Source organism: Leuciscus leuciscus, assembly GCF_965113295.1.
Source record: "Leuciscus leuciscus genome assembly, chromosome: 4".
NCBI classification, from domain to species: Eukaryota; Metazoa; Chordata; class Actinopteri; order Cypriniformes; family Leuciscidae; genus Leuciscus; species Leuciscus leuciscus.
This window is the reverse complement of record NC_138728.1, coordinates 9,757,065-9,782,034: the sequence shown is the minus strand read 5'-3', so window position 1 is coordinate 9,782,034 and position 24,970 is coordinate 9,757,065. Positions and strand designations below refer to the sequence as shown.

The window sequence follows — 24,970 nt, the reverse complement described above, 5'->3', positions numbered from 1 at the left end:
CATGTTCTATTCGCTCATAGAACAAAACGCTGACTAGTACACCCAACATGGCCGCACATTTGGTCGCTCAGAGGAATCATCTCCTTATTTGACTACTTACGTCTTAAATACAGAAAATGTGTCAACAGCTGCAGCTCTCATGCAATTCTCACTGTTCTCGGTCCGTGAATAATGGCATTTAATGACCTGCCTATTAAAACTTTAAAAAGGAAAATAGATGAAGTAAAGCGCTTTCTCTCCATATCGCTAAGCATCTCGAATGCGCACACAGTGGACTTTTACACGCGTGATGTTTGGAGCACGTTCATGTGTGTGAGTCCAGAAGAAGTGTTGCATTCTATCAGTTCCACTGATGACCGCACGGGGGCGGTAGAAGGTAAGAAGGACTCAATCTGGAAAAAGAAAAAAATCGTATATTGTTATGCAAAACATTTAAAAAACAACAAAAATGATATCATTTATAATTTGTGGTTTAATTATGACACTACGCAACATAAGAAACTGCTCAGAATTATAATGACTAATATATGTTTTCATATAATTTTCTTTAACATTTACTCAGAACACTGTATGTATACATTATTTTGTATGTAGTAAAATGACAAAATGGTCTGCGGCAGTATCATTTAATTTGATCAATATTTAAAATAATTAATTTGATATAGCCTACCAGTATGTTGTATTTGTATGATACAATATATATTTTATATGTTTTGAACTAAAGTGCATAGGACTCTATTTAATCAGCTGTATTTCATAGTAATAGTGTTTTTGCTTTTAGAAAAGGAAAACACCACCTTTGGTTTCTGTAATGCCTCAAAGAAGCTGGTGGACATATCAGCCCTGCTGAGGGCAGCGAAAGCCCACAGTTTCCCGGGTCTGGGGGTCTGTATGCAGCTGGAAGAGCTGATGGAGAATCTGACACTGATATATGGAGACACTATAGCGGGTAACTGCAGTCAGACCAGAAGCACTGAAAAGCACATTTAAATTCCACTCTGGATCTTTATTGTGATTATTATGCACGTCACATTCAGGTTATTACAAGGTTATATCTCATGCATTGTCTGTAATTTCCATAGGAGAGTCATCAGGCAAAGTTCCTGTTCCAGATGAGTTTATGAACTGTAAGAAAGCCCATGAGGTGCAGGCAATGTCTGAGGTTGTGGCTAGTTTGGCTGAATGCTGCCGGGTCAAACAGGTAAGAACATTTCAAATGTAGTTTAGTTAAAAATTTTGTTCTGAATTGCATCTTTTTCATCATCAGTTTCTTCATCTCAGGTGATAGACGTGGGCTCTGGGAAAGGCTACCTGTGCTCCTATCTATCCATGCGGTTTAACCTACAAGTTTTCGGTATTGACTCTTCTAGCACCAACACACATGGAGCTCAGGAGAGGAACAGGAAACTGAAGAAGTTCTCCAAAGCCTATCAGAAACAGAACAGAGCCACCGTGAATCAAGCTTTGGACAGTGAGGATGGGAGTAAACAACACAGCAGAAACTGTGAGAACAGTGAAGGCAACAAAAACTTTATTACAAAGGAAAAAGGAAGGTTTGTGGCTCAAGAGGAAACCAGTGATTTATCAAAACAAGTCTCCAGTGATTTCTCCGCTTCAGATAATGCCACATTAGACCCCAGTGATTGGGATGCAGGAAGCAGCTTCCTCAGCACGCTGTCTCTAGACGTCATAGAGGACGCTTCTCCTCGTGTCCACCCCAGCCAGCTGAGCCTGGAGGAACGAGAGAGGAGGAAGAGGGACAATCTGGAGAGGAAAGCTCGAGAAGGGAGGAACGACAGCGACAGCAGCCTGTTTTCCCCTCTGACCTCATACGTCACTGCAGAAACTGAACTCAAGACACTGATCACAGAGCTGGAGGTCAGTGGATGTCAGAACACACACGCTTTCAACTAACCAGGGGAGAAAAATAGTGTAATAATAATCATTTATAATTCACTATACTATAATAATAATAATAATAATAATAGATTTAAAAATTAATAAAGGGGTTTCAACCAAGGGAGAATAAAAAATAAATAAATAAATAAATAAATAAATAACAACATCAACAACTCATTTAAAAATAAAACAAAATGTATAATAATAATAATAAAATTAAACAATTATTACATTTATTAAATCTATAGTTTTACCAATTGTAAAACTTATTAAATCAATTGTTTATTTAATTCATTATTTAATAATAATAGTTATTGTTATTATTATTTATGAATTGTATTATTTTATAATAAATGATAAATTATTGTTGTTCATTTATTAAATGAATTATTTATTTAAATGAAAAATATGAATTAGTTTTTGTTATTATTATTAATAGTAAATTGATTTAGTAGATTTGTCAATTTAAATAAAATGTAACTATATTATCATTGTAATTATTACTACTGCAACTACAACTACTTATGAACAAATAAACTATTATTATTATTAAATAAAGAATTTGTCTTTTTGAGTCTTATATAGCTGCATTTGTATTTTAGTAACCTAAAAAACTAGCTGAAGCTGTGTTTTTTCATACTGTTTGAAGCATTTGGATCATGATACAACTTTTTTTTTCATTGAGAATGTGCTGTGAATTCATTTCATATGATATTCTCTAAGGATCAAATAATGTATGTGTACTAAACTCATATAATAGCACAAGAGACACGCTATGCTGCAATAGTTGTCCAGCTGTGGGCTTTGATTATAGAGCAGAAGTTGTATCATTGCTATTACAGCTCAGCGAGACGCCTGCGATTATCCTAATCATGTTAATTAGGTGAAATTGAGCTCAAGAATGGAGAGGGACTTGGATGTGTCCATAGCAAATTATTTATGATCAATGAGAGATGGCAAACGGTCTGTGTTGATTTCACCAAATTACCCTTTTCTCTCTCTCTCTCTCCCTCTTTCTCTGGCCGGTACCCAGGATGCAGTTCTGGTTGGCCTGCATACGTGTGGAGATTTGGCTCCCAGCACTCTGCGGATGTTCGGGGCCAAACAGGAGCTGCGGGCCGTTTGCAGTGTGGGCTGCTGCTACCACCTGCTTTCTGAAGAGTTTGATGAGGACAGACAGGGTAAGAACACTTCCTGTCCCACACACACACGTGAACAGATCAGTCTCTGTCAAACTGGGTGCCCAAAATCTTCAAACAAGATAAGATGTGTGGAATTTTAGTTCTTTGCATAATGTTCTTTCCAACAATGTGCAGCCCTGTGCCAAGCCTGGGTCAAAAAATGTAAAACAATAATAATAATAATAAAAAATATATTATTGTTGTTATTAGAACATGTATACATTTATTTTATAAAGAGTAATTGTTGTTGTTGCTTGTTTATTAAATCAATAATTTAATATTATTAATAATAATATAATAATTATAATGTACTTGTAACATCCTAATAATTAACATCCATAATAATGACAAATTACTCTACATTTAAATACCATCCTAATAATAATAATTATTAAATAATTTGACATTCTTTTGCAGCCCTGGGCCAATCCTGAGTCAAATAATAAATTGTTGTTTTTATTTATGAAGTAAATTCAGTATTTAATTAATAAGTTCATTAATTTCATTGTTTATTTGATTAATTATGTAATAATAACGTTTGTTAGTATTATTAATATATTTTTGTTCTTTTTAATTATAAATATAATTATTATGTAATAAAAAAATATGAATACTTAATAATAATAATAATAAATATTATTATGAAGTATTAATATTTTTAAATAATTAATTAAATTTGACATTCTTTTGCAGCCCTGGGTCAATTCTGGGTCAAATAATGTAATACAACAACAATGTATTATTCAATATAAAACAGTGATTAATACATTTATAACAAAATAATAATAATAATAATTTATTTTTCAATGAATAATTAATTGTTGTTTATTTATTAAATAAATGCAATTTTTCATTATAATTGTATTATTTAATAATAATGCGTGTTATTATTATTGATATAATGGTGACTTTAGTTGTATGGACAAAAAACACTGATGATTTCAAAATGTCTTCTTTTGTGTTCTGCAGATGAAATTAAGAATTGCCATTTTTAGGTGAACTATCCCTTTAAGAAATGGTGCTAGTCCCAAGAGACCATGTGGTTTCTGTCGGTCGCTCTCTGTCTTTCCCCTTCTCTTAGATACTTCTTCTTAGAGGAGACACTGCAGTAATGATTGAGTGCCTGCAAAATATGATATTTTGATCACATAATTACTGTCGATTGAGTCAGTGTCCAAAGCTATGAAGCACAGCAGGACTACAATAATGTCTCATTGTCTTTTAAAGCCTGGTGATCACATCACAGACTCTCGATTGCTACAGGGACAGAGCTAAAACACATGAAGTGTGTTCAAATGTTGGACTGACATCACAAACACTCTCCCTCTCCACACACAGTCTGTTTGATCTCACTAAATCAAGAAGAGTCCGTACAACATGTGGCGTTTTCAGCATGATGATGTCAGAGTTTTCAGGGCTTCGGCGGCTCGCTTTACAAGCGCGTTTGTTCTGAAGAAGAAACAATACGGAGTGAAACAAATGCAGTTCCAATGGAAATACACAATGTGCCTTTTAGTCTAAAATACCTGGCATGATTACAGCATCATGCTGTGCGTTTAAAGGGGAAGTGTGTAATTGTTGTGCCACTAGCGGCACCCCACAGAGTTACAAAGATTTTGCACCGAGTTTTGCTTGCCTGATCACAATTAACAGCCTAATACTTTTTCTATGGTATCTCTGCAAAGGCCCTGCATTTGCTTACTCAATTCAAAAGAGCCCATGCAATGTCTCCTACTGAAACAGGAAACAGGAAGTCTCGTCCACAAACGTCATTAGTTAAGCAGTCAACCTGTGAATGGCTTACTTACAGTTGTATCTGCGCCTAAAATTGGTATTTCCATCCAAAAAATTACACACATCAGATTTAAACCATGTTTTATTGGGGAACCGACAAACGCAAACTGAAGATCCTTCATTTTAAAGCCTCAGTGATTGGTCGAATTAAGACAGTGTTAAAGTTATGAAATCACTAATGTCAGTGTTGCACACGGTCCTTCTCTCTGTCCATTTTTTTATACACAGCTCATTCTGTTTCACTCACACACACATTAGTTTCACTATATTAGTGAGGACATTGCATAGACTTCCATTGATTTTATATCCGGTTTATATGTTTTGGCTGATTTGTATGCCTTTTTAACTAGTAAGGACCAGTAAAATATCCTCACTAGTCTGTTGTCATAGTATTTCAGGACATTTGGCCCTCAAGTATAGCCAAACCTGCACACACACACACACACACACACACACACACACACACACACACACACACACACACACACACACACACACACACACACACACACACACACACACACACACACACACACACACACACACACACACACACACACACACACACACACACACACACACACACACACACACACACACACACACACACACATATTTCAGGCCTGTGCTGGACTCTGGATCCTGTTCAGTTTGGCATGGTTTAGATTAGCATGATATCTGGAATAAACAGTGTTTATCTGCACCACGAATAGGCCTCGTACCTCAGTATGGGTCTCGTTTGAATGGCATGTGCTCAACAGGTTCTTATCCACAAAATGTTCAGTGTTTAGAAATCTGCTTTAGTTTTGACATACCCTAAAAAGTTTGGGGTTGGTATGATTTTTTATGTTTTTAATACTAAGTCTGTTTATATTTCATTAAAAAAATACTGTAAAAACAGCAATATTTTAAAATATTATTACAATAACTTCTTTATTTTAATATATTTTCAAAGGTAATTTATTCCTATGATCAAAGCTGAATTTTCAGCATTATTACTCCTGTCTTCAGTGTCACATGATCCTTCAGAAATCATTCTAATGCTGATTTGGTGGTCAAGAAAAAAATCTTATTATCAATGTGCAAAACAGTGGGGAAACAACTTTTTCCCCAGGATTCTTTGATAAAATAGAAAGTTCAATAGAACAGCATTTATTTGAAATACACATCTTTTTTTGATCAATTTGAATGTATCCTTGCTGAATAAAAGGCTAATAAAAATCTTACAGACCCCAAACTTTTGAACGGTAGTTAATGTAAAAAAGATGTTTGATTCTTCATCTCTGTTTTTTTTTTGGTGTGGGCCAGGGTGTGTCAGTGGTGTGTGTGGTTTCCCCATGAGTCAGTATCTGAAGGATCAGGCCTGTTTCTGTGGTCGAAATGCCAGGATGTCAGCATGTCTCGTAAGTCTCTCTCACACGTCACGAAAACATCTCACGTTGCCCACGCATCATAAACCACATCCTTTGCTTATTAGATAAATGTTATAAAAATGTTATGATAATCAGGTGATTTTTCTTGTAAGATGAACACAGTGTATCTGCTATTAAACTAAAAGTGAATCAAATCATGTCACAATGTGTTTAGTTATCACATTCAAGCTTGTTTCCAGCAGGCTTGACTAATATTGAGCTCTTCACAAACTAATTTCCCCCTCTCAGGCTCTGGAGAGGGTGTCTGCCGGAGGAGGGGTGAGTACTTGATTGTGTCATATCATATTAATATTAATATTTCAATTAAAATCCCAATTCCCCTGTAAGATTTGCATATAAGGAGGACAGTCTCTTGCAACCAGAGCTGTTTGCACAGCTGATCATAATGTGTTGGTCAGGCTTGAATGCCAGAACGTACAGCATATGCGGCTTTGCATATTTATGTGATTTAATTAGATGCACTGTGTATTTTAATTAGATTTTTTTCTCGATTAAAAATGAATGAATGTTCAGAGGTGAAGCGGCCAGCACGTACGATCTCTTTGTGCTGTCTTCCGCACGGCTGATTGTTTGTATGACATAATTGTAATGGAAAATATGACACAATCTGTTTTTAAAGTTGCCACAAATGGGACAAACACTTCAAATGATGTGATTAAAAACACAAATAAGTAAGCAAACATAAGTATGCATTGCATAAATAAGTAAAAACAGGCAAAATCAGTTTTGAAATGAAACTAAATAGTTTGGACTGATGTTAACCGGGTTTCTTGACTGTTACAGCTGCCTATGGAGTCGCTTTTTTATCGGGCGGTTCTTCATGTTATTTTACAGGATCACTACGATTGCTTTAAAAGGTATTCATCATATGTACCACCATTGATTTTATGTCATATTTATAGCATACTAGATTTGTTTTGTTACTGTGGTATGCATGATATTAATAATAATAGCTCTGTTTGTTTGAAGGCTTTTAGATGCATGTAAACATCTGGAAAAACCAACTGTTGCCACAGTCAATTTTCATCATTTAAAGTGCCCTATTATGCTTTTTCGGAAAGTATCGTTCATGTAGTGTTATGTACAGTCGCTGTTTGTGAATGTAAAAGGTCTGCATATTTTTTTAAAGATGAAAGTGCAGGCCTGAAATGAGTCTATGAAGGTTTGTAACACATTTGCACAATGCCAGCCTATGATCTGCCGGCGAACAACTTCTACTTCGACCCGCCCTCAAACACTGTAGTTGAAGATGATGACTGGAAGAGTTTAGTTTGTGTTGTCGACATGTTGAGAAGATGCTGCTTTCTGTGCTGCGAAAGCAAATCAACTTTGCATGCACCTCAACTTCCGTTTCCAATAGACCAATCACAACAGACTAGGCCGTCTGACCAATCAGTGCAGAGTAGGCCGTCTGACCAATCAGAGCAGAGTAGGTTCTCGAAAAGGAGGGTTGAGAAAGACTGAATCTTTTATCAAACGTTTCAGACACAGTGAGAAAAGAGGTGATGCTGCAATGTCTATTATGAGAAAGTTAAAGTGTTTTTTGACCTTGGATGCATGTAAACGCACTGTAGGACACCTCCAAAACAAAATTAGGAACCTTTGAAATAGCATAACAGGGGCACTTCAACCAAGTATTAGAGGTTTGGCGGTTAATTATAGTACAATGCCGAACCCTAAAAATTTGTTTGCTGTCCTAGATTTGAAAACACTCCATAAAAACGAAACACACACCCCGGACCCCCTGATGAGCCACTCTCAGTGTGAAACGCACACGATGACAAATATTAAGCCGTTCCCCTCACAAACACCAGGATCAGATATCTCATCGACAGCACTCTCACCACATCATCTGCTCATTAGACAGAAAACAACCGCCTGTCTTTGTTTAAGTCGCCGGAGAGCTTTAGTAAACTAGAGGAGAGAATAAAGAGGCTCCAGATTCCCTCCGGTCCTTCCTTCCTTTTGCGGAGGCTGATAAATGTTTATCGAGATATTTGATCATGACTGTACTGAGCAGATCTGATTCAGTGATGACTGATGCTCATGAGTCAAACCCTAAAGCCCTGTTTTCAATTTTTTATTAAACTCCTGTGAGTCAAAGCCAAACCATCAGGTTACGGTAATGTGCAAGTCAACAAGGAGTGCAAAGTTCACCCTCTGCATGTGACTTACTGTATGTACGTTAATATCAGTCTCTAAACTACTTCAGGAATCAATTCAACTTTATGTTAGTTTATTTTTGATGCAGTGTTTTATTTCCTATTTGCAGTGAGAAACGTGTTGGGAACATGTACTCCAAAGCCTCTTCGTTTGTGGACTACGTCAGGCGGGCACTTAGGAAGCTGGATCTGGATGAGACTAAAGTAATAACCGATTGTTCTCATATTACGTTTAATGTTTTGTCAGTCTGCCCACATGCATCTGAATTACACCACAATGAAACTAATGAGATAAACAGACTAAAGTATGTTTGACAAGTAGGGAAATATGGGTACAGAGAGCAAGAGACTATTAAAAAGGCATTAGCAGGCCCAGACGATATCAGTGTAACCTGATTTTGGGGAGAAATATATATATATATTTAAAGTTATTTAAATATTTGATAAAACAAATTGTAAAAAATAAATAAATAATAATATGCATATGTATGTACAATTAATATAAATACATTAAATATAATATATTCATGTATGTTTAAATGAAATATTACATATTACATTTTATTTAAATTATAAAAATTTTGCTTATTGTAATATTTTAATATATATATATATATATATATATATATAAACTTTTATTAGTCTTTAGTTTATATGAATACATTAAATATAATATATATATTGGATATTTGTATATAAATTAAATATAACATGTATTTAAAATAGAAAATTGTTAAAATTTTATTTGACAAAACTATGTTTGTCTATTTGAACTATATTTGTAATATTTAAATTTTTATAATTGTATATTTATAAATGAATCTTTTCAAATTTGAATTCATTTATATTTTATTTTATATAAACAAAATAGTACATATGTATTTAAAATAGAAAATTATTTTAATTACATTTAATTTGACAAAATTGTGTGTATATATAGTTAAAAAACTTTAATTGTGTGTATATATGTGCTTACTACAGCACAGATTACATAAATATTTTTATATAAATATTATACTGTACTTGTATTTATATATGTATGTATATATTTTTATTTAAATTAAAAATATACATTTAATGTTTATTTCGTATTATTTAATTATTTTTTATTTTGTAATATTTTTTTATATATGTATAGAATATTTTTTTTAGGTCCTGGTTGGTGAGTAGGACATAATCTCGTTCCTTTATTGATATAAAACCATTAAATCCATATCTCTTGTTCTCTTCAGCTATCTGACGGCGATATTCAGAGCTATCATGATCGCTACACACCCAGGATGAATGAGATGATTGCTTTTAACATGGTGAGCATCATTGAAAGTTGTATGTCTATTATTTTTTCATTGCTAACCCTATATCAGTCTGCCTCATGCTGTTCTCATCTTCCTCAGTTGAAAGTAACATTGGCTCCATGTATAGAGGGTCTCATCCTCCTGGACCGACTTTGCTACTTGAAAGAGCAGGTAAAAAAAAAAACAATTGTCAGGGCAGATAACATAGTAGTTGTCCAGTTTACCCACAGTTTGTATATTTACCCCCTATTTGTCCATGTTAAGCTGGTAATCCTCATATAATTGGAGGACTGTGTGGGGCTTTTGTTTCAGGCTTTACTTCAGAGCCACAGCACACATTTCCCTAATCAAAAACTTTTACAAACAGACATTAGCCACATATAGCAGCTCCAAAACAGTCAAAAAATGGTTTTAAAGGATTTTAGCATACAGGAGTTCAGAGGTTTTAAGTTACACCTCCGTTTCCCTCTTGCCCACCAGGCTTTGAACATAAAACCTCAAACATCCTCGCGACGACAGTCAGGAGTATCAGACTCAGCCGTCTGTGAAGATTCTTAGACTGAAAATGTAGAGCATGACAAAATCATTTTGTTTATCGTCACAAAACAGTGACAGCAAGTTTCTGTGGGAGTAATTTCCACATAATCTTACAGGGTTCACTTATCAGTCATGTAATGTAAAGCAAGTAAAACCTCTCCTGTGTTAGATCTGTGCGTTCTTCTACAGAGGTCTATGATTTGTGTATGTCAAACATTAAAGGGCTTGGTAACATGATAAGGATTCACATCGACGACATTGAAATCAGGGTACGCTTTAGAATTTGGGCTATGGATGGTTTTATTCTGTATAAACCGTTTCATAACATCGTACTCGGGGTGTTCTGCCAAGAATATTAATGTGCTTTGGTCAGTGATTATAGAAATCTGTAATATGGATTAATTTGGATTAAAACAATCTTCAGTTAAGATGATTATTGGAACTGAAAAAAATACTCTTTTTACTTACGGATATTCTTGGAACTGAACATAAATGACGGTTCATCTAAAATAATATACTCTGACTGGATATATACAAGCACAGATAGGGTTGAAAACCAGTATAATTTGATTCATGAACGATCTGATCTTATAATCCAATTGTTTTTAGTGAATCAAAAACACGCAACATGACCAGCTATTAGTCCGATTCCCAAATTAATGAGTCTTATGAGTTATTTTTAGGGAATCAGATTTATACAGCATGACCAGTGTATTCTGATTCCTGAACAAATTATTATTTTGAACTGATTCACAACCAGTGTATTCTCACTGCCGATCAATTAATACGTACAAGTCGGTTGTTTTTAGTGAATCAAAACCATACAGCGAGACCAGTATAGCCTGATTGATTGTAAGGCATGATCCCTGATTTTTATATTGAGAAAAACCTTATGCATGCAGATTTATACCTTAAGTATTGAATACATAAATATTGAAATCTACGAATGGATTTCTACGGAGCCCCTAAAGGGACATGGTTTCCTCCCATCTAAAAAAATTTCCATCACCATGTCCCTTTAGGGGCTCCGTAGATTTTTAGAGTGTCATAATTCATTCTTAACTGTCTCTTTCCTTACAGGAGAATGTTTCTCATTCAGCGCTTGTTCAGCTATTTGACCCCCTCCAGTCTCCGAGATGTTATGCAGTTATAGGAATAAAGGAATCTACAGTTGGTAGTCCTGCTGTTTAGTGTAATATATTGATTTAATTTGTATGTATTATTTTGATACAACTTTATAGTTTTTATTTTCCATTATTAAATATTTTGTTTTTAAAGTCCTGATTCTAAATTAATTGTTGTCGATTTTTCAAACCAACAATAAAAATGCTCTTTTACAATTTTTTCTCGATCGCTAACACAATTCATGAAACAATTCACCATTTTCTCACAACTATAAACATAATCTCTAAACTACACACTAACATGTACAAATACACAGACTCATGCACTGCCTATTGAACACTAATAAGATCAATTCAAAACACTATTACAAAAACATCCTTTTGGCAATCACAAATGCTCACATTTTGCAAGTCAATGTCTAGGAATTACAGGAAGGAATTGCAGTGTACAACATAAATAGAGGGGTGCAGATACAGTGAAATTCAAAGAATAAGCTTTAAGGAAAGTTTATTTTCGTTACGGTCAAGAGTTCTTACAGTAGATGGAAATACAAATACAAAATAATTGAATATGAACTCGGTATGCAACACAAAACAGTATACTAATGACCCTGTAGGCCGATGGACTTTCTTTGTATTTCATCAGGAACATTTCTCTTTCTCTTCCTTTGTGTCCCACCACTAGGATTAATTTTCCAAAGCACATAATCACCCGTGGCCCTGTTTATATTATCCTGAGATTCTGATTGGTGTGTATTCAGTTTTGCTACTTAATGTTTACACATGGATAAATGCATGCTATTTTAGTTCGCATTGTGATAACTTGAGTTAATTATATTGTGTACTTGTGTTTTCTGAATGAGAGAATGGTTAAATCTGTGTAAAATGAGGGTGTTTTTTTGTAGAGTTTTGCAGAAATTGGAACGTCTGTGAAAACAGATAGTTTTGAGAAATGTGTCTTAGTTTCGAGAACTGATTTGTATGAATAGTTTAGGAAATTGGGCCAACTGAATCAGTTATAGTGATTTAGCAATCGAGAAAACCGATGTAATAATATTTTACAAAAATGATCTAAAATATAAATGATGTTAAAATAGGGTTGGTTCACAGTAAACTAAAAGCAGTTTTGAATTCATTCCAGCTGCTCCAAAAACCTGGCTGTATAAGTCTCCGGATCGGTTAACGGATCGGTCTGCAGCTTAAAGCAGAAAGATATAGTGATCAATGGGATGCAGAACGTTGCTTTTAGTGTTCATTAGTCTGACTGGTTTATAAATCAGCCTTTAGCCAGCCATACGAGGACATCAGTCACACTCGGGACGTCTTGTGCTTCCACTTATTTAACACACCATTAATATTAATCAGACATAGAGCTCTTCATTATTTTTAGCCGTTTCTCCTGTCTTGCATGTTTTAGTTAATATTCATAAATGAAACACCTCGAGGTTGCTGTTGTCTTAACTTGATTGATTAACTTGATAAGACCATTTAAGAACTAGCAGCACTTAAGGCACAAAGTGCATTTGTTTTACTTGCTCAAACTACTATATTTTGTGTTACTATTTATGTGTTTGCTCCTATCTTAAGAGAATAGAGAATTCAAAACCTGCAAGGAGACCTCTTGGGTTTGTTGATAATTATGGTCTCTCTGTCATACTTTTTGAGCAATATGGTTCCACACTGTATGTGATAACTATGCACTTCCAAGTGGCAAAAGTGGTTACTGAAAACCTGTTGAACTCCTTTCTGAAACATTAACAAATCAATGTGACTTACTGAATGTGTAAATGAGCTTTTACAGACTCCGTTGAAACAATATTTTTTTTAATTATAAGTCATTGTTTATTGAATTCAAACAGTAGGGTAAATATTTGAGGAAAGTTTCTGTCAGAGAAAGTAGGCCACGTTGCTAAGCCTAAGCATGCAATTCTTGCTTCTAATGACTTTTCCTTCTCTAACAGCTCCACATCCATTCATCATGGTACCACTTGACCAGAACAATGCAACTTCTCTGCCATTATTTCTGGAAAAATAGACGCCATTAGTGTGTCTGTGTGGAGATAAGCATGGCTACACACTGACACTCCAGCACTTGAGCCTGAACTTCATGGAGTTTGTTGGGGCCAGTCTAACACTTTGCCAAAATGAGTCTGTTGACCAGTCGCATATGTTTCTATCATGAATTCATCTTTTTAGCGGATGCATTGTGCCATATCCTGTTCTGCGTCTAAATTAGAGAAAGGAAAAGCTTCAGGATAATGACATGATGCACTCCAAAACATCTCTTTGAGACAGAAATAGCAAAGCGATGGGAAACCAGTTTACTCACTCCCTTATTTCCTGAAATTTTGCTTCTTTTTTTTTTTCTTTGCATGCAAGGGAGGTTGAGGAAATGCTTCTCTATCGTCACCAGGAATGTCCCGCTCCACTCTGAACAAAACAAGTTTCCTTTTTAGTAGATCATCAAAAACACAATTTGCTTTCCTTCACTTAAAGCATTAATCAACTGATTTGTTTGCTTATGTGGCGAATCATTTTTCACTTCACAAAACAGCTGCTGTCCCCCGAAGTCTTGTGGTCAACAACCATGGTGTGTTTCACTGACTTTGTGACTTGAGGATATAAATAACACATTTACCAAAGCTGGATGGGCTTCAAGAAAAAGCGAACATTTGTTAACCTTTAGGGCTGGTTCTGAAAGAATGTGTTTTTGTGTTCATCTGTGCTGTGCTGTAAACATGTTAGATGGAGCGGTTTTGGGGGTACAAAACCATATGTGTGAACGGCCTCTTATGCTGTTCCAAATGTGAATTGAATTGAATTCTGGTGCGCTGCATCTTGTGTTTTTGAAGTCGGCATGAAACGGATTTTCAAAACACGTCATATGAGAAGAGAAGAGATGAAAAGAGGGAGGGGAAGTTATTTTGAATAAATTGAAGGCACATTCATTAAAAAAATAATTATGTGCATGGATAAATAATTTATAATAGATACTGCAATATTCCATAAACAAAACAAGAATTGTTCATTTTCATTTCATGGGGTCTTTAAACACAAGAATGTGTGCGAACACCCCTTAAATTCAATTTTAGTGTGAAAGATGATACATTAAAGGAATTCTTTACTCCCAGGATGCAACTGTTCTCTGCAATGTTTTAGCTGTGTGGACATCCAAGCCCTGGCAGGTCTGTGCGAGAAGAACGGGATGAGGGGGGAAATGATGGGGAAAAGTCAATGGGGAGCCAGTGAAGCTTCCGGTAAGCGGAGGAAGCAGAGGAACCACACAATACTCCTTATCAGGCATCGGTGCTTTAATATGGGAACTGTATGGGAAAAGAAGGAGAAGAAGGAGAGGGGAGAGTAAGAGTGAGGAGAATTGGAAGGAAAGAGAGGTGCGATTTATCTTTTCATCAGTGATTCAAAGGGACTAAACAGGATGCACAGATGGAAAATATTCTGTTATTATTTCTCTCTCTTTCAATCGCGTCTCTATTTCTCCCTCACACGCAAACATGTGCCAATCTCATCTACAATGACGCATGATGAGCTCCATCTGAAAATAATCAGCTTCTTTTTTTGCCTCACTGTCTGAAGTGTTAACAGGATTTTAAGGAACAAATTCACGTCTGGCCGAAGGTCGTACATGAATAGAAATGTATTCAAGTTCTCTCAGTGTATCCTCTATGCATCATGGGCCTCAGTCCAAATTTGATGATTGTAGAAATCAGTGATTTACTGTATATTTTTTTTTCAGTTGTGGATGAAAATGTAAACAGGTTCTTGTGTTTTGTGTTTCCTATCACAAATTGGACAGCGATGTGAAAGGTTTCAGATTAAAATGTTTTGCCCTGGAAACATGTTCCTATAATAGAGTTCCTCACTGCCTTTATAGAGATGTGCTGAATGGAAACTATAACAAAATCTCTCATAAGGCAAGCTGCCTTTTACAAATAGGCCAACATGACAAATTTTAAATATATAAACATAATATGCATGGCCAATGTTGGGAAAAGTAACTTTGAAAAGTAAAGCGTTACTTTTTATGGAAAGTAATCTTATGTAACTTTTGAGGATGAAGAACAAAATATAAACATAGGAGTATCACTGCCAAGTCAAGTTTAGTTCTATTTATTATTTTAATACAGTTAGTTGATCTCTATGTGTTTTTGTGCTGGTCTAAATCAAGCAGGAGTGGTTCAGACTGTGGCACGGCCCATCATGACTTTTCCTGTTTGATATTTATCAGCTGTGATGGAAAAGTCTAAAATTGAATTTCAAAAACATATCTTATTTCTTGGCCTCTGGCCTTGTTATGAACATCTTCGCACGCAAGCTGTTTCCTGCATTTTAATTCTTTATTTAATTGTATTATTTGCATTTAAAATGTGTCTTGTTTACCCTAGAACACACTTGCAACCGAGTTTTGGGATATAAGAGGATAAACTAGCTATTGCCCCATTGCTTTTTTAATCGTGCACTTTTGAGTTTAACATCTATTCCATCTGACGGTTTGTATCCGCAGCAGAATGCAGAACTGAGGTCAGTTGATCCCTGAAAGGAGCAGTTGTCCTCCCAGTGGGGTTGATGGTCAAGGGTCAACAGCTTGAGGTCAGCGGGGTGGATAAGGAGTGGAGTGACTACACTGGGGTACAAATGCTCTCCTCTCGCTCTTGTTCCTGTGTTTGACTCCTGCAGATTCACACATGCTCTGAGCAGCTTTTGACCCAGCTGCTCCTCAGTGGGGATTTCAGAAAGATTCACATGCTAAAAGCTCAACTCACCAGAGGGCGCAAACATATCTCATTCATCTTCTACACTTCCTGCAAAGAAGATTATTATTAGATATTATATATTCATATTTTTATGGTTTATTACAGGGGTTTTCAAACTGTTTTCAAAACCAGGGGACAGTAAGAGAGCGACATTGGGATCCATGTAAAAGTCTAGATAAAAATTTCAATTATTAATTGATAAGAAATGAATTAATATTAAAATATATTTAAAATTAAATAAATAAAATGCATTTAATAGTAGGCCTACGTTACATAGGAAAATATATAATGATGTAACAGTAATTTAATAGAAATTAATTTCAGATTTTAAGGCTAACATAAAAAATGTTAGTGTATAATTTTGGTGTTTATAAAATATATCACACTATAATATTTAGGGGTCTGTGGCATCTAAAATATTTGAAACTTACAGTTATTAACATTTCTGGCTCTAAAATGTGATTGACAGAACGGTGCTCAAAATGTGATATGAATTTGGTGTAATGTATATATTTATATATAGCCTATATATATATTTTTATTTTATGATTATTAATTTGTATTTTTTGTTGTTGTTGTTCATAACAAAAATGTAAATGCTGCAAACCAAAGGCAGTTGCAGTTTATTATGTTCAGGGTCTAAATCAGTTTAATAGGACAAGGCTCTCAGTGCACTGATGCTGATGCTTGATTTCTGCGCATGCGCGGCGTTTCCAAATATCACACGCGTGCTGTGTTTGATAGGAGGGTGTAACTGCAACGGGATGTTTCACTACTGCTTGGATGAAGAGCAACCGATTCCTCTCCGTTTATTAGCGAAATCACACAGTACGAACAAAATGCGTGGGCTGAATCCAAAGCCTTGATCTGAAAATGGGTTAGACGAGCGATGGTTGTTTTTGAAACTCTTCCCATCTCGCAGCAGGAGCAAAACAATGAGGACAACAGCAAACATAGACAGGGACTGATCACTGTCATTCATTCCTGGACTTTCTTTTCTCCTGTGTGCCGTTGAGATGATAGTGGAGCTGGTGTGCAGTGCTGTGGCTCTGCTCCTTTATATGAACACACTGAGCGCTGATTTCTGCTATGATGACAGGTACAGTCCTTCTCCATCACTTCATCCTTACAGTTAGTCACAATAATGACAGCAATGAGACATGTGTGGTTAGTTAAACGTGCGTTTACTCATACGTTTGACCGCACAGATAAAGTCACCTAACTGTATGTTTGCGCTGTTTGTATTGAGCTTGTCAAAACAGCACATTTAACTTCTACTAGATGTATCTCTTACTAAATTTATTTACAAAATAGTTCCACTCAAACTAGATGTACTTAACATATATTTAGGAAATATTTCATATTGTGAAATATCAGCTATATTGTTTGTCGTTTGAAATTTGCTTATTGTTTATCGTTAGAAGTATGCTTGGCGCGCGCCTCTGGAAACCGTGGCTAGTTGTCACTTTTTACGCCAGTAAATAATATTTTTCAGGTTTTGGTTTGTTTATTCATTTTAATTAACATGAAACAAAAAATGTTAAAGGTAGCCTGCTGCTGTACAAACTTGTAGGTACAGTTAAAAATGTGACAACTTGCCCCAGAGTGCTGCAAACACTGCAGATGTTCTGTCTTAATCAAACGGACCTATCAGTTCGTTTAGTTGAAGACCTGAAATAGATGTGGAGACATCCCAAATGTGTACTGTTAGGACTGTGTAGTGATCTAAAACCTTGAGATCTAGCTCTTTCGACAACTAGTCAGTCTCTTCTATATTTGACTGTGTGGGCTTGCTGTCATTGTCTTTTTCACCAATACTTAATGCTTATTTTGGGGAAATTAGGCTATTTAAAACCATTTAAGCATGCTTTGCCAGACCAAACCCTGGGCGTCTTTCTGTGGGTTTACTGTAGTGAAATGGCCCATGAAATGATGGGTTTAGTATACTAGCCAAAGCAGGGATACTATCACAGGGAAGTGATAATTTGTGTAAACATGTCCAGCTGTTTCTGATTCCGTTAAGATTAATTGATAAACTCCCAGGTGGAACTTAATTTGGCTTACAGATCATTTCAAGAACCTACATGGGGACTACATCAATGTTCATGCTATACTTTAGTTTGTTTGTTTCAATATCTCATTAGCTGTTTCCATCCACCTATTTTAATGTGAATCTTGAGATATCGCATAGAAAAAAGCTGGATGGAAACGCATAAATTCTAAAAATGTGCACAAAAACGTATGCGCTCATTTGAGGCCATACTGTTTTTATCTGATAAGAAGACATGCGCATGAACTACAATGGAAACACATTTATGTAAATAGTGAATAAATCCCTCAATACGCAAGAAAAAACTTTGCCTCATTTGACTTTGCCTCATCAGAGGATGTGATTGGATAACTGGACTAACCAGCAGACTAATTTCATTTCACAGCGTCTCAAATGTTAATTTGGTCATTCTGAAATGCCTGAGCCAAAGTCCTCATCAAAATGAAAGATAACAAGATAACATGACGGCTTTTATTGCGTTTCATCTGCACACTCTGGGGCGCAAGTGATTTATGCTTCCCCAATTGCAGCAACTTCCATTTTTATTACGGATAATTTTGCACCAATTTCCCAGGAAGTGACGATCTTGTTCTCTTGACCACACGGGATGGGAATGATGCTGCAGTGCATTTACAAATGTTTTATGCGACATTTCAATTTTGTGCATAAATAAATTCACAAATATGGTTATTGTCAACATATTGACCTCCAAATCCCAAAACCCCAAATTGACCTCCAAATTGCCAATCACATGTGATACATTGATTCTCAACTGGGCAGATTTTCATCTACATATTCAGCACGTGCTGATCTGCTCAGTGACTTAAGCTCGAATTTTAGTTCAAACCAGTAGTTTGCAGGGGCGATGCAAGTAGTGTGTTTGTAAATGTTAAATCCTGGCCTGTGACCTTTAATTTTCAGATGAGACCCAGTGTTAATTTAAACCCAAGAGAGGCACACTTGCCTGCATCCTTCTCTGTCCCTCTTGAGAGACCACAGATACCCAATCAGTACTCTGACCCCGCGGAGTCATTCATCAAATCGACCTTCTCGCATAAAGGTCAACAGTCCTGCGTCCTTCACCCGGTCCCCGGGGTTTAAGTTGCTTTGATTTATGTGTTTGTGTGCACAAAGCATAATCAAAGAACCTGGTGATTGGTTTTCTGTGATTCCAGACTCGACTCCTGGGACTGTTTTCTGTCTCTGACTGTGGTCATACACCAGCTGTTGAAGTGCGGTTGAAGTCTTGGGCTTCCAGAGCTCTTGGGTACCGCGCTCCGTCTCTGTTTTCTTAATCACGTCAAGTGTTTTTCCTTGGAATGGTACGGAGGCTTGTCCGCACTCCATGCGCCAACGGTAATAGCAATAAAAAAACCGAGTCAAGCATTCTTGGTATGAAATGTGCAACTTGACTGAAGGCAGAGGACGTCAGCCAGTGTTATCCTACTGGGGGAAATTTATTTTTACATGTCTTGAGAGCAATGTTTGAGAGTCGCTATGTGATCTTGTGCCAATTGTTCTTTTCTAAAGCATTTTCCATGACTCTGACTGTGAGTAATAAGACCTCGCTTACATGGTTTTTGCCCTCTGGATGAGTTTCACGTGGCTTGCCTTGCAGAGATAACATCTTGCTGTTTGTTTTGAATGCTAGTTATATCAGTGAAGAGATTTCCAGAGGATGTCGTTCACTGATTAGCTCAGATTCAGCCGTGTCCATATCCATGGCTGACGACATGTTTCCCTCAATATTGAAGTTAGTTTTTGATCAGTATGGGATTTTAGATGCATATTCTGCTTGAAGGGCAGCTGCTGCTTTGATTAATACAGTAACTGTGGTTGTAATTGACTATTTGTACTGTATGACACCAGCAGTTTAGCATTGTACAAATTTAAACTGACATTTAGTCAAGCGACAGACTTGCATTAGAAATAAGGTTTTTAATTCAACCCATGCAGTCACATAGTGCTGGCCACTTCATTCTTCATTGTTTGGGCATATGTAACAGTCCGTAAATATGTGACCCTAGAAATGCATAATAGGCCTCAAGGGGAATTTAAAAAGAAAACATCCCTCTCTCTTCCAGCTGTGTGACGAACGCATGCTTAACCAGTTCAATGTTGCGTATTTCTGAGAAGCTGAGAAGGAGATGAATGCTACTTTGTAGCATCAGTGTGCAAGTACTGTGATTGATAGATAGTGTCAAGAGAGCTCACACTCTGTCTGAGTTTTGACACATGGCCGTCTGTGTGGTCTGGACAGATGTACAGATTATTAATAATTAAATAACCATTAATTTATGGCTGCATTTCGATCGCGTGAATGAGGTTTTTGTGCACGTTCGCATGTCTCGCAATGATTGATAGCTGTTTTGTTACCCGTATAGATTTGACATAAATCATGAAGTAAAAATCACACAATTGCCATCCACAAAAATATAACAAAATATGTAAGTGATCTAGCAACTCTAGTCTTTATTTAAGATGTCAGTCCTTGCTTTTACAGGCCTTGATATTAGTTGGCAACAGACCATTTATTTTATCAAATCATCTGTTCTAGACATGCTCTCATGCCTTTTGAAATGTCAGACTGTTATTTTTATTAAAGCTCTTGGGGTTTCAGGACAAAGTGTTTCCTGAAATTGTCTTTTTTTTTATCGTTTTAAAAAGTAGGTATGTGCCCATTGGTGCCTGGGAAAGAATTCAAGACAAAATAATGAATATTCAGTATGTATTTCTCCAATCTATGTCTTGGACATCTATGTCTTCGACATATCAAAAAACATGCTCATGGAATTATTATAATCTTGCGCTATGCACTTTATAATTTTACTAATTAGAACATTGAAGAAATTATTTTAAAGCATTGATCTGTTATCAAGTCCAGAAGCAGTCTAATATATATATATATATATAATATATTAGACTGCTTCTGGACTTGATAACAGATCAATGCTTTAAAATTGCTTTGTGACTTTTGTCACAGACTGTTAGTGTCTTCATTATTTTTTTTTGGTTCAAGGTGTTTTAAACCCATTACAATCCTAAATACCCACATTGCCACCAGAACAATTAGCACTTCTTTGACTCTTTTTAACTCTTTTTTTTTTTCGAACTGCTGTCATTCAGCATAAGAGAGGAAGTGAAGAGTGGCTGATTTAAAGAGGGTAATTTGAGATGTTTGGAGGCTGAAGAGAGCGGTTTAACCGCACAACCCAGACAAGTACATCACAGAGATTATATATTTTATGAAGGAGAGGCAGATGCATGGGCTTCATCAAAAGTACCAAAATCAATTTTAAAATCATTTTGAGTGGTTATAGTGAGCCAGAGGCAGAGTGAATGAGATTCAGAGCGAGTGACTGAAAGATTTGATTTGTTGCCAGTGGAAATGGTTGCATTGTAAAGCACTCCGCATACTCCCCTCAAGCCCTAATATGCCACATTATTCCACCAGTGTTGAACGCATGTAAGTTTTACATTCAAATCCACAATATTGATTTATGCAAACTCTAAGGGAGTTTGTGTAATCTTATGCTGTGTGTTGGGGGTTGGTGCTTTGATTACTTGCAGATTTGCACTGGTTATCCTTCTGTGGCCAACTCTGAGGAGCTGTCAGCAAACTCGGCTCATTTGAACACTGTCTGAATCGACAATCAGGGTGAAACTCCTCATGTACCGGCCATGACACCAGCCTCCCTGAGGGGAATCATACAGGCAGAGTTAAGGGTCGAGTTTCTTGAAAGAAGGTAGCCAGTGTTGTAACGAAGAGGATGTCGCCTTTATTGAGCTTGACTAGCGTTGGTGTCGATATACTGCCATGGGATGTGGCCTTTTGTACCCAGAAACATCAAAGATATGAGACTTTTAGCAGAAAAGGACATTTGTTTTGTTTAGACATGAGTGGATGGAGTACAAATTTGGCTTCTTTAGATTCTCTCTTAGTTTGCTACTGGGCGTCATTTAGCAGAATGGTCTCCAGACTCTGACAGCTCCCATCACTGCCACTATGAGGTAACTTTTGGAAACGAGAACCCCCTTGCGTTCCCTCATAGAAGTCGTACCAGCATAAGTGTGGATCAAAGGATTCTGCAGAGCGGTTGTTGAGTTATGGAGTGTTCACACATGATGAAAACCTCAATCCTGAGGTCTTCTAGAGTTGAGGCATAACTTCCCACCCAGGTTAATGTTCAACAGACATCAGAATATGGTTGCTGATGGTTAAAATCCAGAAAATATTTAGAATGTGTAATCAGTCTTCCTATAAGTTCCCACAGTTCCCAGCCTTTATATGTGGGTCTTAGAAAGTCTATCGGCTCTGGTCCCCAAATCAGACTCACTCACTCACTCATATTTTTTTTAATTTAGTTTCAGGCTATTGGTTTTATTCTTCATCCCTTACGTTACTAATATAGCTTAATTTATTTACTTGCTTTATTTACTTTAGTTATTTATTTATTTCCATTTTCTTTCCTATTTATTGATTGATTAATTTATACATTTATATATTTGAAAATTACTTACATTTCAGTAGGCTATTGGTCTTAGTTTTCATAAATTTTTTTCATTATAATAAATATTTTTTTACTTATGTACTTTGTTTGAAAATGACTTTATTTTCAGTAGGCTACTTATTTTAGTTTTCAATCCTTATGTTTGTAATTGGATCGCATTGCACCATTTGCCTGATTTAAACACTCCACAGTTTATCAGAAATTGTTCTTAAAATAATGCCAAATCAGCTTTTGGTTTAAAGTTTTATTCATTAAATTCACAACAACAATAAAGTCACCTTATCTGTAAAGTTTAACTATACCATCACTATAGTTCAGTAACTTTCACTGGATCAGAGTCAGACAATCCCTTCCTGGGTGGTTCATTGGTCAGGCTCGAGTGACTGTTTAAATCAGATCATCCAGCACTGATTAAAAAGTTGTATTCTGTTCAATTTATTTATATTGTAGTGCATATTTATAGTTTTAGTTTTTTTTTGCAAACTCCCATTTCTGCATGTTTTTGTCTTCATAATAGTTTTAATAAACCTCGGACTGAGCGACCACACACATTTTAGCTCAATGATTATGAGTCTGTACTGGTGTCACATTGCACTGGCATCTGCCTTCTCCCACAAACACATAGGTGGGCATAAAAACTCACCACAGTAGGGGGAAATTCAAACCCTCTCAGTTCCCCACAGATTACACACATTCGTAGCTGTTTGCTGTCTGTGTGATCGATGACGATTGTGTATCATCTTTCGGCAGCTCCCGCTCTCAGCACTCTCTGCCTCCTGTCTTTGTCTTCCTCTTTCTTTTGTTCTCTCTTTCGAACACTTCCTCGCCAGCCTTGTGCCAATTTGGAATCAGGGGAGCACACAAAAATAAATCCTCCATTCTCAATGTCAGTGCATCTGACTGACAAATCCTCTAATAAATTGATGCCTTCTGCTCAAGGCAGAGATTAATAACAGTCATAATCAGTTAAGCTCTCTTTCTGTGTGTGTGTGTGTGTGTGTGTGTGTGTGTGTGTGTGTGTGTGTGGATATAAAGGGGATCCATCAACATAGTGTCCTGCAGTGATAATTGGGCAGCCTGGCTGACAGGTTAATCATGGGGTTATCATGGTTCCTGTGGATTGTGTGCTACCTGTCATCTGTTGGGAGGGAGAAAGTCGACTGAATCAAATCCCAAGCCCTGTTAAACAGCGCTGATTGTTTCTCGTATTGATCCTCCTTAATCTTTGTGCTGTTTTACTGGCAGGACCAAAGATAAACAGTCCAAGACCACCAAGGAAAATGCTTCTGTTTTGCATTTGTTTAGTACATTTTATTCATTATGAATTAGGGTCAGTGTCACGGTCCATGTCACAAATGTGATTAGTTACCTACAAATAATGCAGAATCTTATGTATTTCTCATTCAATTTACGCCACAATGTTTGACATTCATCAAAATCCTAAAACTTTATTTGCCTGGTTTGAATTCAATTATGAATCCCCTGATTTTCAAAGAGGTCCCAGACTGTTGGATCCCACTGTAAATAATGGCTTGCATATTTTAAAGATGTAATAGTAAACAATGTTTTTTAATGGTTATTTTTAACAGTTTGAAATTTTTAATTTTCTCAGTAAAGTACTTCTAATTATAATGTGCAAAATAAAGAGCATAATCTGCATGTATGCTATTCAAAAATAGTTATTGTCAATATTCCAGCAACATATGATTTTGCATAAAGAGGTCTGTGCAAGAGTTTTTAGTTTTTGTCAGCTTCTATAATATATAGTAATAAAAATGGTCCAGATTGTTCTTAATTTCTTCAGTAAAGTTTTTGTTTTTTATGTGCAAGAAAATCATGCACAATCTGCATGCATTACCATTTATTCATATTTTAGAGATTTCTTTGTTTTTCATGAAGTCTGTGCTAGAGTTTTTCTTTTTTATGTCAGCTTTACGTGTGCTAATACTTCACTGTGCTTGATATATTATTCATGCATATAATGTCAGTGCTACCTGCATCGTATTGAAAGCCCCTAATTTTGCCTTCCTGGATGGATTTTTTAAATTACTTAAAATGTCACATCTACAGGCCCAGCTGCTTTATGAGTGCAATAGAGATTCATTAGGACGTGTCACAGAGCGTGGCGGCTAAGTCCTTCATCGCCTTTGGTCTATTGAGCCAAATATTCCACGCTCTTAAGCTCAATTGTATTTCTAGGTAATTACCGCTG

General features: G+C 36.2%; 2 protein-coding genes across 4 annotated transcripts in view; both read left to right on the top strand.

The window, feature by feature from the left end:
• Nucleotides 1-29: 29 nt before the first annotated feature.
• mettl25 (methyltransferase like 25) lies at nucleotides 30-11,641 on the top strand. Of its 2 annotated transcripts, XM_082166257.1 has the most exons (12): nucleotides 30-376; nucleotides 782-949; nucleotides 1,083-1,201; nucleotides 1,282-1,878; nucleotides 2,933-3,080; nucleotides 6,183-6,277; nucleotides 6,536-6,565; nucleotides 7,091-7,164; nucleotides 8,580-8,673; nucleotides 9,702-9,776; nucleotides 9,864-9,935; nucleotides 11,382-11,641. In XM_082166257.1, exons 1-12 carry the CDS (start codon nucleotides 172-174, stop codon nucleotides 11,490-11,492), a joined length of 1,788 nt encoding a protein of 595 aa, XP_082022383.1. In that variant the 5' UTR covers nucleotides 30-171; the 3' UTR covers nucleotides 11,493-11,641. The 2 variants fall into 2 exon arrangements, with proteins under 2 accessions (XP_082022383.1, XP_082022382.1); XM_082166256.1 differs by having other exon boundaries at nucleotides 9,702-9,935.
• A 5,277-nt stretch (nucleotides 11,642-16,918) lies between these two features.
• tmtc2a (transmembrane O-mannosyltransferase targeting cadherins 2a) overlaps nucleotides 16,919-24,970 on the top strand; it is a 33,611-nt gene continuing 25,559 nt past the window's right edge. For both annotated transcript variants that reach the window (XM_082166249.1, XM_082166248.1), the window contains exon 1: nucleotides 16,919-17,296. In XM_082166249.1, coding sequence (XP_082022375.1) covers nucleotides 17,214-17,296 — 83 coding nt within the window. In that variant the 5' untranslated portion in view covers nucleotides 16,919-17,213. The remainder of the gene's footprint in view (nucleotides 17,297-24,970) is intronic.